Source organism: Nanorana parkeri, unplaced genomic scaffold (genome assembly GCF_000935625.1).
Source record: "Nanorana parkeri isolate BGI_ZX_2015 unplaced genomic scaffold, ASM93562v1 scaffold2346, whole genome shotgun sequence".
Lineage (NCBI taxonomy): Eukaryota > Metazoa > Chordata > Amphibia > Anura > Dicroglossidae > Nanorana > Nanorana parkeri.
The window spans coordinates 103,302-116,567 of record NW_017308614.1 but is presented as its reverse complement, the minus strand read 5'-3'; the positions used below and the strand labels follow the sequence as shown (position 1 = coordinate 116,567).

Genomic DNA, 13,266 nt, shown 5'->3' with positions numbered 1-13,266 from the left:
CAAATATAATCAATGTTTAGTTTTTCTTGGAGGCTATTCTTTCCATTAAAAAACAAAACTTGAAAATTATCTCTACTCACCAAATGTGACGGATAATCATTGACATCATATATCGCATTTTCTTGTGTAGCATGCAGAATGTATTATTAGGAAAGTACTGCATTATGGTCACTAGATGGAGCAGAGGAGCATAGGACATAATACTTATTTCCTATGCTTCTCAGCTCCATCTATGTGGTTTGTTTCCAATATTACATTCAACTAGAAAAGAAAATATGTGGTATTTTCTTGTAATGTATTCCATAGCTAAGGTTATCCTTCTGTTAACATATGCATAAATTCTGTAGCATATGTTCATAGTACAGTGAAAATCAAGACATCTTATCCCTTTGGTCCTGTGCTTTCTCTTATATAATTGCTTAATGTTTGCTTTGTTTTCCTTTTTATAGAAAAGACTACTTACCCCAAGTCACTCCGAAGATGGTCCTCTTGGAGTGGTGCAGGAAGGAAAAGCTCTTGCAGCCTGTATATCAGACTGTAAGTTTTCTTTTTTAACTGCCGATAAGCATTATTCCTCATTTTAAGGTACTGTACAGGGCTATGGTAATTATTGTTTTTTGTCCCAAGGCCAGCTATGCATCTAGTACTGCTGGTTTGCAGCACAAATACAGCCTCAAGCTTGGTACACATAGAGTGAATTTTGATCCGTTGGTGGACCTATGCCCTTGAAAAAAGGGCCGTTGGTGGAACTTTTTTCCCCTAGTCCCCCTGCAAAGTCTAAGAAAAACCTCTTGAGTCTTCCAGTGAAGTACATCTTATGCAGCTTTCTGTGATGAGTTGACAATGCTGATACACTGCTACCTAATTCAAAGCAACACTGTCCCTCATGTAGGCTGTGGCTGCTTGCACTACAGTTGCATGAGCAGATGCTGTAGTAGCGTGGCTATTACCGTTAACACTGTTGATGCATTGGACGGTAGTTTGTCGGCCAACAGCTGTTCACACCTAGGCCTGCCCACTTCTTTCTGTGGTGACAGAACTGAATATGCTGCTGAAGCCCTCCCACTTGTGGCTGCAGTGTCTGCGAGGGGGGATCGTGTGAAACACAAATTAAAAATTTGGCTGACTCAAGGGAGATAAAATACATATTGTTTAAATGTTTGCATGTTTAATCACATAGTAAGTGGATTTAGAACTTGTTTAGACTGCTACGCATTGCACAAATTTGCACGCATGTTAAAATACACATTTTAGGCCTGAAGATTACTTAAAACCTCCCAGAATTATATATTTCCTGACCCTATAGAATACAATGGTGATAGTTAACATTTTTGATTGTCGCATGATATTAGCACAACTGTTTTTCAAACCCAAATTTTAAGTAAAAATATTTTAGTGCACATAAACATAATATATTACCCAATGTAATTTAGTTTGGTAAAATATAAATAAATATATGCTAGATACTAAACATGTTAAGCTTTAAAATTGCGCATGTCTGTAAAATGGCCAAAAACGATGTTACCCAAAATTGTCTGTAGGTGACGTTTCTGAAGCTTTTACAAGTCATCCGTTTATAGTTAACCATGATGAATGGCCTAGAATTATTGCTCTCACTCCAGCGTGCACGGCAGTACCTAACGTGTGACGCATTCATCATTTTAGTACTGTGACAGGGTATATGACTGTGTTTATGTCAGTGAAAGATTGAGAAGGGCATTTTTCCCTGGCTAAGAAGGAGTTAAGCCATGCCCCAACAGGTACACCTTAATTAGCCTGCACCTGATAGTGACTGAGAGGAGGAGAGAGCTCAGAGAGAGATCCATTCTGGGCTGAATGGATGCATACACAGACTGGAGAGCATCTGAATACATCTGGGTTAAAATTTGTCTGGCTAAAAGGTCTGGCTAAAAGTTGTATGTTAAAGACTGTGTTTCTTTATGCTTCTTTTGGTACTGGAAAGCTGGAATAGCCGCTCCAGTAGAAAGTAGTCAGGGAAATTACTGTTAGTTAGACTCCTAAGTTGGAGTAGGACTTTTTATTTTGTGTTACTGCTGCCAGAAGCTGTTTTGATAAATAGGGAGAAAGCACCCTATTGAAAGAGACTGTTAATTATGATTCACAATAAATCTGCATATACTGGAAACTCCTGAGTACGGACCAGTCACTTTCTTACAGTACGTAGGCACGTCCGACGCATAACTGCATTATGCAATGGAAGGGGACTTGAAATGTATTTGCGGTGTATTAATATATTTAATCTCAGTTCTATCCATGATCTTCTTATCTCCAATTCCTTTGACATGCTGGCTGTTACTGAAACCTGGCTTCAGGAATCCGACTCTGCCTCCCCTGCTGCACTCTCCCACGGTGGCCTCCACTGGACGCACTCACCCAGACCAAGTAGACGGAAAGGAGGTGGAGTGGGAATCCTTCTATCCCCGCAATGCACTTTTCAAGTTTTGCCTTCGCCTCCCTCTCTATCCCTCTCCTCTTTTGAAACCCACTGTATTCGCCTGTTCTCTCCAAATTCTCTGAGGATTGCTGTTATATACCGGCCACCTGGACCGGTATCTCGCTTTCTGGATGACTTCTCTGCCTGACTACCCTACTTTCTCTCCTCAGAAATTCCCACTATCATTCTTGGTGACTTTAACATTGCTAATAACATTAACACTCCGGCTTCCACTCAATTCCTTAACCTAATAAAGATATATATACACAGCACTAATTAATCTAATTACATAAATAAAGTACATAAATAATTCAGTGTTTCATATATAAGTGGACAGCATTAAATCAAATCCAACATACACAAACAGTGCTAAAGTAAATCGTGAGTGATGAAAAATAAGTTGTGTGAACAAAATGTTAATAAAATTCCTCTGTGATCATAAAAAAGGATCACTATTCCCTGTCAAAATGGTCCAGGACAGTTGAAAGGAGCGTTCACAACCCTCAGAAGTTATTTAAAGCCAATTGCACCCTTAAAAACCACGTTGCCCATTGCCTCCAATTAATTTTGCCAAATAGCAAAATGTTGCCAGTCTCCTGAGCAGAGCACCACAGGGGTTGGGTGGTATTATGCTGGCTGGATGTGGAAGATCATCTGTTAAAAGTTGCCTGCAGACGCAGAAATTGGAGGCTGTTAAGCTACAGTGTTACTTGAATAGTTAATCATATACGGATTGGTTTCCAGGATGGATCTTCCATACTTATTGATAGATCATCCCAACTATTCTACTCCGTTAAATACAAGCGTGTGGGGCTGTCTGCTACAGCCGGATACCTGGGGTGAGTACACATTTTTAGGGGAATGGTATTGATCTCAATACACTCCCCAGAATAAGGATTGAGTGTACATCACCGAATATATTGAAACACTTCGTTATTTTCTCACTTGGAATGGACTGAAAAACACCACAGAGACTTTTATTATGGTATTTATTTTTTATTTAAAAAACTCGGTGCTTCAAAGTTTTGCACACAACAAAGATCACAGATTCATTTTTCATTATAGGAATGCATCACTTATAGTCTGTTAATAAGAATTTTTTTTATGATCACAGAGGAATTTTATTAACACTTTGTTCATACAACTTATTTTTCATCACTCACGATTTACTTTAGCACTGTTTGTGTATGTTGGATTTGATTTAATGCTGTCCACTTATATATGAAACACTGAATTATTTATGTACTTTGAACTTATATGGGAGTCACATATGATTTGATAATTTAACACTGGTTTTTGTGTATATACACTGTACATGTATTCACTTTAGATTAATTAGCGCTGTGTATATATATCTTTATTCATTCAATAGACCCTAGAAGTCTATATCACAGCAGCTTCAGCCTAAACACTTCACTTATTTGATTAACATTGGTGTAGATTGGTTTTGGAATATTAGCGCTGCCCATTTAATTAACTCAATTCCTTAACCTAACCTCTTCTTTTGACCTAACACAATGGTCAGACACTCCTATTCACTCTGATGGTAACATACTAGATCTTGTTTTCTCTCACTTTTGCACTCCTCGCAACCTCTCCAACACCCCTTTCCCACTCTCTGATCACAACCTTGTCAGCTTTACCCTCACCCTATCCCCGACCCTGAATCCACCTACACGGCACACTGTCACCCAGAGAAACCTTTGCCAACTCAACCCTTCTCTTCTCTACTCTGCTACTGACTACCTCTATAACAAAATTTCACCCCTGTCCTGCCCTGACCTAGTTACTTCTATCTACAACAGCTCACTTTCATCCTCTCTAGACACTTTGGCTCCCCTCAGTACACGCAGACTTAGATCAAGTCCACTACAACCGTGGCAAACTAAAGAAACAAGACATCTAAAAAGATATAGCCACGCTCTTGAACGACTGTGGCGGAAAACTAGGCTTGTGCAAGACTTCACCCTGTACAAAGCTGCCCTCCTAAAATATAATTATTTCCTCCGTGCTGCCAAACAGACGTTTGGAAGCACTTTTGTAGCTCCGTATGCCGTATGTCCTTGGCACAGCGAAAGGGTTAACACACTCTCATCCAAACCTTGTCAACTCTTTTCTACTTTTAACTCTTTACTATGTCCTCCACCGCCACCACCCACTGACTCACTCACTGCCCAGGACATTGCCATTCACTTCAAAAACAAAATCGATACAATTCGGGATCAGAACGCCACTGTCCAATTATCTTCCCCTATTCATGTACCAGTCCCTCCATCACACTTATTACTTTCCTCTTTTGACCCTGTCAGCACAGAGGAGGTTACTAAGCTCCTCTCTGACACCCACCTCACCACTTGCCCCCTGGACCCTGTTCCCCCACCACTACTTCGGTCACCCTCTTGCTCTATCCTACACTCGAGTTCTTACTCACATTTTCAATCTCTCACTCTCTACTCCCCTCTGAAGCATGCTCTGGTCACCCCAATACCCAAAAAAACCTCAATGGACCCTACCGACCTCAACAATCTCAGACCAATCTCCTTACTCCCATTCACCTCCAAACTCCTGGAACGCCTTATCTACAGCCGCCTGAGCCGCCAACTCGCTGATAACCTTCTCAATCCCTTACAGTCCGGCTTTCGCCCCTACCCTCCACTGAAACCAACCTCCTAAAACTCACTAATGACCTATTAACAGCTAAAAACAATGGCCACTACTCCTTACTCTTGCTATTAGACATTTCTGCTGATTTTGACACTGTTGACCACCTGCTCTTCCTCACAACAACTCCACTCAATTGGCCTACAAGACTCTGCTCTCTCATGGTTCTCCTCCTACCTATCTAATCGCTCCTTTAGTGTCGCCTACAAATCTACATCCTCCCCCCCTCTTCCTCTTTCTGTAGGGGTCCCCAAGGCTCTGTCCTTGGACCCCTTCTCTTCTCTATCTACACCTCCTCCCTTGGTCAGTTAATAACCTCACATGTTTTCAATATATGCAGCGCCAACGAAAAATGGTGGATAAATTGAGTGAATGTGGTTAAGACAATATACTGCAAACAATAAATGATGTACTGAAATTGTGTTAATCCGTGAATCAATCAAACTTAATAAAAATGTGGAAATACACAACGAATGTACATTTATACATATCAAATAAATTGAAAAAGTTTTTTAAGACAAGTGCTGTGTACTTCTTTTTTCAAACACCATGGGTGCTTGAAAAATTTATAAACACCTTGTTCCAAGTGTGGAAAGTTTATAAATTCAAAAAAAGAGTTAATAAATTCAAAGAAACAGAAAAATGTTCCATGATAATTGTTGGGGATGCGGGCTAATGCCGTACGTCTCCCCTCGGGGTGTGTACTCACCACAATGTAGTGGCTGTCGTAAGCAGCCTGAAACGCTTTGAAGGAAACAGATTTTCCCGGAGCCGTGACGTCCTCGCCGTAACTCTCAACGGTCCCCAGCCAGCAGACGGTTTGTCTGCATTTGACTTGGTAACAGCAACTTGCAGTCCCTGTAGAAGAGCAGAGCTGAGAGTGGGAAAGGAATAAGCCGCACAAGCTGCTCAGTTCATATGCTTCCTCACTCCTGTGCTGCCCAGTTTCCTCTGTCCCTTAGCTGATGGTGCTTTCAGGTTTCTGGGTTGGCACCTGTAACACCCTGGGCACTCCTGTGTTTGACTCACAGTGAGGATGTGATGTGGAGGGGTTTAACTTGCTTTAGGCAATGAGTTATGTCCAGCTTCCCTGGAGACTAATAGAATGCAAGTGCGGGAAGTGTATCACAGACTAATAGATTGCAAGTGCGGGAAGTGTTTCACACATACTCCCTCTAAGTAATGCAGATGGATAAATAAGCAGTTTCAATCAGGAATATTCAACATGCGATCAACGTGATAGTAGAACAGTGATAGGATATGTTATATCAGAGGGAGTATTTCATAGATAGTCATTTGGTATTTAATTTGGTATATTTAGTACTAGCGGTTTAGAAGTATTGCACTGGGAATCTATCTGGAACTCGGACTTATCCCCAGGTAGCCTTGTTAAGAGTCCTTTGTAGTGAATGTTCTCTGTGGTTGCTAAGTGCAACGTAACCCCAATAGGCAGTCAGGGGTGCTGCTCCACAATGGTAGAACTGGCATGCAGGAAATACAATCCAGTAACTCTGTCAAGGGAGTGAAGTTTGAGATTGAGGCAATATTCAGAGTCTGCAGAGACCAGGGTGTCTGAGGCAGGTGTGAGGCAGGTATACGATCCAGTAACTCTGTTAAGAGAGTGAAGCTTGAGGTTGAGGCAGGTTCAGAGTGCGGGTTAGGAGCAGTATTTCCAAGGCATCTTCTCCCTTGCTCGAACAACGGGGAATTGAATCCTGCAGCTTAAAAAGACAGAGGAGAAGGGGCCTGGTGACGTCCGCAATCACGTGTTGGAAGCCTGCGCCAATCACGGAGCGAGGGACAGGTAAGTATGCTACAGCACAACACCCAATGATGGGAAAGACATGATGTCTTTCCCATCATTGGGTGTGGTGTCCTCTGTCTTTTTAAGCTGCAGGATTCAATTCCCCGTTATTCGAGCAAGGGAGAAGATGCCTTGGAAATACTGCTCCCACCTCGCACTCTGAACCTGCCTTAAACCTGTCTCACACCTGCCTCAACCTCAAGCTTCACTCTCTTAACAGAGACCAACTGCTGGCTGGGGACCGTTGAGAGTTACGGCGAGGATGTCACGGCTCCAGGAAAATCTGTTTCCTTCAAAGCGTTTCAGGCTGCTTACTACAGCCACTACATTGTGGTGAGTACACACCCCGAGAGCTAAAATCGTTTCAGTAAAGCGTTGCATGACGGAATAAACATCAGTCAAAGTACCGCAGCGCTGAATACTGAAAAATGGCCTGGCCAGGAAGGGGGTGAAACACTATGGCCTTCAAGTGGTTAAAAAACTTTTTCAATTTATTTGATATGTATAAATTTACATTCGTTGTATATTTCCAAATTTTTATTAAGTTTGATTGATTCACGGATTAACACAATTTCAGTACATCATTTATTGTTTATTGTTTGCGGTATATTGTCTTAACCACATTCACTCAATTTATCCACCATTTTTCGTTGGCGTGCATATATTGAAAACATATATGATTTGACCTTTGTTGGTCCTTATTGCCGCAGCCTTCTTATTTAATCACTTAGTTTAGTTTAAGACAGAGCACTTTTGTTTCACCCATCTAGTGCAGAATCAATGAACACAATAACCTCACATGGCTTGCAATACTATCCAATCTCTATGCTGATGACACTCAAATCTATCTTTCTACTCCACAACTCACCCCCTCAGTGTCCTTGTGTGTCACAAATCTACTAACTGACATATCAATCTGGATATCGCAACACTTCTTTAAACGTAACCTTTCAAAAAGTACGCTCATGATATTTCCTCCCGCCGGTGCACCTTCCCCCAACTTTTCCCTTGAGATTGTTAACACAACTATCCAGGCCTCCCCCATGCCAAGGTACTAGGTGTCATCCTTGACTCAGACCTCACCTTTCTTCCCCACATCCAATCACTATCCAAATCCTGCCGTCTTCACCTTCGCAACATCTCCAAAATATGCCCCTTCCTCACCAATGAAACCGCAAAATTACTCATCCACTCCCTTGTTACCTCTCGTCTTGACTATTGTAACTCCCTCCTCATTGGCCTTCCATTACACAGGCCTTCCCCACTTCAGTCCATCATGAATTTACCTGCTAGACTCATCCAACTGACCAACCGCTCAGTGTCTGCAACCCCCCTCTGCCAATCCCTGCACTGGCTTCCAATAGCCCAAAGGATAAAGTTCAAAATATTAACAACCACTTACAAAGTCACTCACAACTCTGCCCCCGGCTATATCTCGAACCTTGTCCCAAAGAACCACCCTAACCGTCCCCTCCGCTCCTCAAATGACTTTCTGCTTTCCAGCTCCCTCATTAACTCCTCCCATGCTCGCCTCCAGGACTTCACTAGAGCCTCTCCCATCCTATGGAACTCTCTACCCCAACCAGTCTGTCTATCTCCCACTCTGACTGCCTTTAGGCAATCCCTTAAGACTCATCTCTTCAAGGAAGCCTATCCTACCTCAACCCGACCACTGAACTATCACTTTCTCAAACAATTCATCCCCACACAGCTACCTCCTCATGTATCGCTTCCCCTCCCTTTTAGACTGTAAGCCCTCAGGGGCAGGGCCCTCCTTATCATCTTGCCTTGAATTGTTTTGTAATTGTAATGTCTTCCTTATATTGTAAAGCTTTCAGAATGTTTATACTGCTCTGAAATACAGTTCTATTTATGGAAACAATTAAAAATCTATGGTTAAGGAGATTCCCAATGTATTTCCATAAATCAAAATTTACGCGAGTTCTTTCATTTGCGCTGACTTCGAAGACAAGGGGAATACCAAAGTATACAAAATATAGACATTTATTTATCAAAAATCAGTGCAAAAATAATAATAAAATATAATTGGTGACAAACAAAGAATATGGATCAGATAATATAAATCAATTTGATAACACAAGTAATGCATAAAAATTTAACCACTGGATATTGTCCACAAAAAATATAAATGTAACCAAGATAACACGACTTTTTAAATGTAATGGGTATCTTCTCAGTATTACACAGAATAAGAAAACGAAAGGCTCAGAATTGACATGTGACTTCTCTCAGCACAGATATTCACAAACTCTAACTTTCACAGCGCATGGGCGATATTTATCCCATCATGCACAGGGCTGGCAATGAGCCCAGACCAGTCAAAGTAGAGAAAAATTACCACCAGTTTAATTCAATATATATATATATCAGACTAGACAATTGACTAGAAACTAAAATCAGTTTCCTGGAGATTATACAAATGTATAAAACAAAAGTATATAATTATCTCCCCAGATTGAAAGACACAATTTTTACTGCAGTTAAAAATGATCTCAGATCAATCTAGATCCTACAAGAACTTAATGGTTTACCCGAATATATATATGTGGCTGATGAATTGCCTGATATACAGATAGAAAGTATACTTTACCAGCAATTTAAACTTAGTTGTTTTGGAAGAAGTCAGCAGTCAATACTCAGCAACCAGGGATAGTCAGGTTCTCTTTAGTTCAGTTTCCTTGGACAGCCGTCCTCAGCTTCTGACCTATACCATTGGAATGTATCTGCTTACTCCCTTGTCTTGTTCAACTCTCTCTGATGCTGGAATTCGAATCTCCCTTGGGTTCCTGGTCCCCCCTCTATATCCCCCCCCTGCGGTGTGGGCTTGGTTGGATCTATCACGTGATTACTGACGTGAAACATGATATCAGATACCCCTTCTATCACAGACCTTTCCCTCACAATCACCATCAGGGGGCACTATTGTTCTATGTAAAAATTGGGAGCATTTCATTTAATTTCATTAATTTCTAAAGATAAGGCAGTGATATAACCTTTAACCTCAGACCTTGGACAAAACCATGAATATAAACTTTTGACAATCCTTAATTACAAACTGTCAGACTTCAAGTCTGCGCTTCAATTTACAACCTAGAAAAACAGTCTAACAACCAATTAGCAATCCTCCTTAAATTCCTTGAAAGTGAGGTACTTAGTTTAGAGTTAGACCCAGAAGTTTTCATACATATAAGAAAATAATATACATTGGCATGTACCACCTAATTCTTTGCACTTAAAATATAAAAACCCCATTATTAGTAATACACAACAATATATTTTCAATGGGGACACTCAAACAATATATATAATGAATATAGTTTGGATATATAAAAGTACATGTATAAAATTTTACTTAAAAATCAATCAATTAAGTAGGCAGATAGATGCTACATATAATATAATAACATTATTGCTAATATTTATTACTGCAATGAATAGTAAGGTTTCATAAGGAATTTTTAAATAAGCCCCTTTCTTCAATTCATTGAACAAAGAGAAACTCCAATTTCTTGTAGGGAGGCAAGAAAGTAATCAATCAAGACCGGCACAGGCTGGTACTATCCTAAACTGATATGCTTCTGAGACCCCCACCATTTACGATCTGAAGAATGTTTATATTAACATTCCTAATTTCTCTGTGAAGGTCTCTGTACAAGAAAAGAATGAACTTATTTTCACCTTAAAGCACATAGACAAAATGGCTACTAGTATGCCCAGAGACACCTGTGTAAAATGACATGTTTAGGCCTATGAAATCGATTCCTTTCGGCCCAATAGTTCTGACAAAGCGCTGCGCTATATAAATCCTGTATAATAATAATGTAACTTTTTTTTTTACTTAACTTTATTGCAATCACATAGGGGAGCTAACAAGATAGCACTTTAGTGGTGACAGGTCATCTTGGCATACATTGTTAGCAGCGTGTATAGAAATTCCGGAAGGCGCATCATGCACGCAGCTGTCAATGGAGGACGTCTTCTGAGACAGCTTCGCAGGTCGCCCAGGCAAACCTTTCATTAGCCGGGAACCTCGCTCTCCTCACTCACCATCTCTAAATTTTTCCGCACTGGAATCTTCGACGAACTTGACCATCTCATCTTCGGGTCCCCGGAACCCCCAGAAAACTAAAAAGAAGCCCATTGCTGAAACGATGGCCCGGGCCTCGGCCAAAATGGCACCCTCTTCACACACTCCCGCGCTGCTAACTGCCTCAAACTCCAGCAGTGACATGGAGGACGAGGACCTCAGCAGCAGAAATGGAAACCGAACCCAGAGCCGCTCACAATCAGCTCTCCTTCAACGCTTTGAAGCTATGCTGCAGAAAGCTCTTCAGTCCACTTCCAAACAAATTACGGTTCGGCTACTGAAGGAGATCCGTGACATAGGCCACCGCACTGTGGCCTTGGAGGATCGGTGCGATGGCATCAAGGCAGACCTCTCAGTAGTCACAGGTGATCTGGATTCCCTCCGTGAGGAAAACTTTCAGCTTCTCTCAAATCTGGAAGATTTGGAAAACAGATCACGCCGCTCCAATCTGTGCATCAGGGGGCTCCGGGAGCATATCACAGATCTGTTCCCAACAATAAATGCGTTCTTCCAGGAACTAGCCCCTGACATCCTGGTTGACCGTTTGGAGATTGAAAGAGCCCACCGGACACTAAATCGTAAACGACTTGACGGCCCTCCCCGGGATGTGCTAGTGAAACTGCATTTCTACCGCACTAAGGAAGCCCTCACTGCGGCGTGTTGTGGAAATTTTATTAGGATGTGTGTTTAGTAGGGATGCACCGATACCGGTATTTTGGTACTGAGTACGAGTACCGATAATTTTTTTCTCGGTACTCGCCGATACCAGTTACCGAGTAACGGAAGTCCCATTCAGGAAGCCAGGTGACGTGTAATGACTCGCCACCTGGCTTCCTGATTAGCCGGGAAGCCGGGCAGAGTGTAAAGAGTCACCACCCGGCTTCCCGATTAACAAGAAAGTCCCCTCTTACCTGTGTATGTGCAGCCTGTCACCCCCGGGGCCTCTCCAGCGCGAACGCGGCCTTCGTCCGGTACCCAGCCGGAGCCGTCTGGCTGGCCAATCAGGAAGCCGGGCGCCGTGTAATGACGCGACGCCCTGCTTTCTGATTGGTCTGGGAGGCCGGCTCCATGCTCTCTTGTCATGAGATGACGAGGGAGCATGAAGCCAGCGTCTGGCCAATCAGAAAGCTGGGCGTCGCGTCATTAGACGGCGCCCAGCTTCCTGATTGGAGGGTTCCGGCTGGGTACTGGACGAAGGCCGCATTCTCGCTGGAGAGGCCCCGGGGGTGACAGGCTGCACATACTAAGGTAAGGTAACCTTACCTCACGAGGCCAGTTTCCTGATTGGCCAGCTTCCCGACCAATCGGGAAGCCAGGCAGCGCGTCATTACACGCTGCCCGGCTTCCTGCTTGGCCTGGCTCCATGCTCTCTCATCACAAGTGACGAGAGCATGGAGCCGCTTACTGGTCAATCGTGAAACCGGGCAGCGTGTAATTACGCGCTGCCAGGCTTCCTGATACCGGAAGTACTCATGCTAGGTATCGGAGCTTTTGGGCGAGTACGAGTACTTGTCCAAATACCCGGAATCGGCACCGATATCGATACTAGTATCGGTGCATCCCTAGTGTTTAGTATATTGTATATGTGAATATTGTCATCATGTCTCTCAGTGTCAGGTTTGCTGGGCTATGCTCTATTGGAGCATGGCCGGGATTAATCAGCACTGAGAGTAAACCATTGGAGTGGATGTCTTCCTACAGATGATGAGACGCGGCGAATGGTCCATGTGCCATGCGCTGGGCTGTTGGCCGGGGGAGATTAATGTGCGTTAGCGATTGTATGTACGCCGGCGAGGGCCCCTGCGTAATGCGCAGATTTATTTGCTTGGTGTGGATGCATTTCCTTTGGGAACGCGGTATCATTCAGATACATATCTGCCTTTATGAAAGGAACATACGCTCGTGTCTTTTTGGTGCGTCTGATCAACGCACTGCAGCGTTGTCGCTGCAGATAAACTCACATCCACAGAAACCGTAGTATAATCCTGCTAGGCATTGTTTACTGAACAATGCCTGGTAGAATTTGCGCCAGTGGCGGGAGTATATGCGTGGGTTCATCAACCATCTCCAAAAGAAGAAACCTTCAGCCGTGCCTCACCAAACACCACATCCCGTACAAATGGGGAATTCCATTCCGCCTTCTGTTCTCCCATGGGGGTAAGCAACATGCCTGTTTAACCCTAGAAGACACACAATCTAAGCTAGCATCCCTTGGCCTTCTAGACTCTCACCCCGCGC

The 13,266-nt window shown here is 42.8% G+C and overlaps 1 protein-coding gene across 1 annotated transcript in view; it reads left to right on the top strand.

Moving 5' to 3' along the window:
- Nucleotides 1-447: 447 nt before the first annotated feature.
- Nucleotides 448-13,266, top strand: part of LOC108801477 (tRNA-dihydrouridine(20) synthase [NAD(P)+]-like) — a 76,550-nt gene continuing 63,731 nt past the window's right edge. The window contains exon 1 of the mRNA XM_018573361.1: nucleotides 448-537. Coding sequence (XP_018428863.1) covers nucleotides 481-537 — 57 coding nt within the window. The 5' untranslated portion in view covers nucleotides 448-480. The remainder of the gene's footprint in view (nucleotides 538-13,266) is intronic.